Consider the following 3,382-nt stretch of genomic DNA (forward strand, 5'->3'; position numbering starts at 1 on the left):
ACCCTATTAGCTATACTTTTTTTTCCCTTCAATGAGTCAAATATTTTTGAGGAATTTAATAGAATTTCAATGTATGACATTCGCTTCATGATAATTCCTCTTTTTCATCAATTGGTTTTTGGTGTAAGCAAAGTTGATGAATTAGAATTGGCTATACATTCTTTTGTTGCTTCTCTAAAATTCCACCTTGCAATCTAGGATGGCTCTCAAAGTACCACACAGTTATTGTTTGTGGAGGGAATTTCACGTTAAACTGAGTGGAGAGTAAACTTTTGATCTATGTGATTTCACTGCTTTACCAGAAACCAAGCATACATAGGCAGGTCAAGGGATGTTGGTCTTATTTCAGAAACTAGCTAGTCCAAATTTCAATCTAAAAAACGCCAAGAATAGTAATCCTATCTGTAATGAAAAGTAAATTTCAGACATTGGATTTGTGTTGATTTGGAAACAACTTATTTAATTTTTTGCTAAAAGTGTGTTAAAAGATACTTGTACTTTGACAAAATAAGAAAAAATGAGATTTTAAAAAGCTGTAAATAAAAAATAAAAAATAAAAAACAAAAAACAAGCTTATAATCTAGTGCCAGTTGCAACCTAAATCTACGCAGATTTTCTTGCTGTAGCCTAGTTCTTTTGCTCTCGCACTTCTTGCAAGTTACAACCCCTTAACGTTTAATGGTTGTACCTTTGGAATACAACAAAGTACACCCCTAAAAATCGAGGAAAGAGTGGCAGCAGATAATAGCCGATAATATGAGACACACAATTATCTGATCAGATGGTTGGCTTTCCTATGAAGTATGAACAGTCTGGAGTGACTCACACAATTAGGACCGTTCGCATATTATGACACTCAAAACAATTTATCTATAACAGACATAACTACCTACCAAATCAGCTAATGATAAAAACAGTTGGCTTTAATTTTTTATCCCAAAATTTTTTTCACTATTGACAAAGTCAGAGTACTTACCTTATTTTGCTCCATTCATTCGGAGAATCCACAATTACAGCAATAAATTTCCATCTTTGCCTCGTAATAATGGGATCTCCAGTCACTTGTCCACCATGAACTAACACCGATTAAGGATCCGTCATAATCTGATATAAATGAGTTTTGTTTAGAAAAATCAAAGACTTTGTTCAATCCCATTTGTCTGGGGTACCTGTGACCGTGCTTTCCTATTGAACTTTCCTTTGTTCCTCAGACAACTTGAAATATATCAAAATATTTCATTTTAATATTTTATCCTCATCTTCAAGAGCATTCAGAGTTTCCCATCTTTGCCTAAAAAAAGAAAAAACATAATGGCATTTACAGGAACTCTAGATAAATGCAAGGCTTGTGACAAGACTGTGTATGTGGTTGATATGATGTCCCTTGAAGGGGTACCATATCATAAATCATGCTTCAAATGCAGCCACTGCAAAGGATTTCTTTCGGTATACATCTTTTATCACAGTTTTCTTATTTTGGTTTCAACTCCCAATATTCCTGTAATAATTTAGTGTACCCGATCTTCCAATGTTTAATGATGTTTCTCAACACCCCCCCAAAACAATTATTCTATATATCATATAAATGTGGATCCCATATGCATAACCCACAAGTAGATCCACCTTTATGTAAGAGGATGATGTAATAAAATTTTCAGTCCTGACCAACGGGATAGGACAGCATACATGCATGATCAACAAGAGAGGATGCTAGTTATGGACTACATAACAAATAGCAATGACAAATAGGCATTTAGGTTGCTTTTGAAACTAAACTGATTTTCAATTCAAAGATAATTTAAAATTTCTTGTTCATCTGGTGTTACTGTGACAAACTCGTGAACCAGTTTTAAAAAAATTTCAGAAATAAAAGCTTCAAATTGATTTTTACATTGTCCTGTAAGTGCAATGATTCAAATAATTAAAGAGGGGCTAACCATCCTATGGTTGACAGATGAGCACCTACTCCTCCATGGATGGAATCCTGTACTGCAAGCCACATTTTGAGCAACTTTTCAAGGAATCTGGCAATTTCAGCAAGAATTTTCATCCAGGTAAGACTTTTCTTTCAGGCCATTATATTTGCTGTATTAAAAATTTTATACATATTTTTTTTCTTGGTGGCTAACTATAAGTTGTATTGTGTTCAAAATTGCAGTAGCAAAGTCTGCTGAGCAGTTGGTATGTTCATCCTTCACTCTATTAGCTTTTGTGTTTGAATGTCCTGTGAATTAAAGGTCTTTATTTTTTCTTTTTATGGCGGTGCATTTAAACGCTATAAAAGATATCATGGGACATTCAAATACACCTACAAATTTATCATTTCTGTTTGCTTTTTTACTAACAATAACATATTCAACTTGATATCTTTATAGGCTAGGCGTCCAAGCAAACTTTCTTCCATGTTCTGTGGAACCCAAGACAAATGTGCCGTTTGCACAAAAACGGTGTATCCTCTAGAGAAGGTTGGTTTTACTTTCCCACTTACATTATTATATCCCATCTTGCTTGTAAATGGTAACAAAAATGTGAACATTCAGGAAAGTTATAGAAATCATAATAGTTAGGCATGCCAAAAGAAGAGAAATAAGCCACTGTTCAAGTAAATGTAACAGAGTTATTTGCTTTAAAACTTGGTTGATGAATAAGTGGATTGTAATCTGACCCTGTCAAATAACTTGATGTGGTTATTATTTTTTTCTCCATCCAAATCAACTGTCTAATTTTCTTGGTTTCCAGGTGACACTGGAAGGAGACTGTTACCACAAGACATGCTTTAGGTGTGCTCATGGTGGGTGCCATCTAACACATTCTTCCTATGCTGCTCTTGATGGAAACCTCTACTGCAAGCACCATTTTGCTCAGCTCTTCATGGTGAAAGGAAACTACCACCACGTCCTCCAGGCAGCTGCACACAAGAAGAATGGAGCCACACCACCTGCTCCACCAGCAGACTCGGAGCCAAAGCCGGAACCCGAGAGCAACGTGCAAGAGCAATCGTCTTAGAAAGCACGTACTATGAATGGTTCCTCCCTATCTTTCAGAGTTCTTCAAAAACAAAACAAAGAAAAACAAAAAAAGGGTGCAGACCCTGTCATGTTGTTGAAATTCATGTCAAACTTTATTTACAAATTATTTTCAGTTAGTAAGCTTATTTGAGAAGTTACTAATGTCATTAAAACAAAAAAAAGAATGGAGCAATGTAATTTTTTTTTTTTCATTTTTTTTGAAAACTGTATGTTATGGGTATAATAATCAGCTTTAGTTTTAATTGAGTTTAGATACCATTATTCAATTTCATGATTTTGTGGATGATTTCTGAAGAATGCTCATAATGTCAACCATGGACAGAACCAGAAATTTTTGTTTGGGAGAGTCTTGT

The 3,382-nt window shown here is 34.7% G+C and overlaps 1 protein-coding gene across 1 annotated transcript; it reads left to right on the plus strand.

Annotated features, from left to right (window-relative positions):
* The first annotated feature begins 1,157 nt into the window (after positions 1 to 1,157).
* LOC115958053 (LIM domain-containing protein PLIM2b) lies at positions 1,158 to 3,080 on the plus strand. Its single transcript, XM_031076415.1, has 5 exons — positions 1,158 to 1,446; positions 1,955 to 2,054; positions 2,159 to 2,181; positions 2,376 to 2,465; positions 2,740 to 3,080. The coding sequence occupies exons 1-5, from the start codon at positions 1,312 to 1,314 to the stop codon at positions 3,004 to 3,006; spliced, it is 615 nt and encodes a 204-aa protein (XP_030932275.1). The 5' UTR covers positions 1,158 to 1,311; the 3' UTR covers positions 3,007 to 3,080.
* The last annotated feature ends 302 nt before the right edge of the window (positions 3,081 to 3,382 follow it).

Source organism: Quercus lobata, chromosome 8 (assembly GCF_001633185.2).
Source record: "Quercus lobata isolate SW786 chromosome 8, ValleyOak3.0 Primary Assembly, whole genome shotgun sequence".
NCBI lineage: Eukaryota > Viridiplantae > Streptophyta > Magnoliopsida > Fagales > Fagaceae > Quercus > Quercus lobata.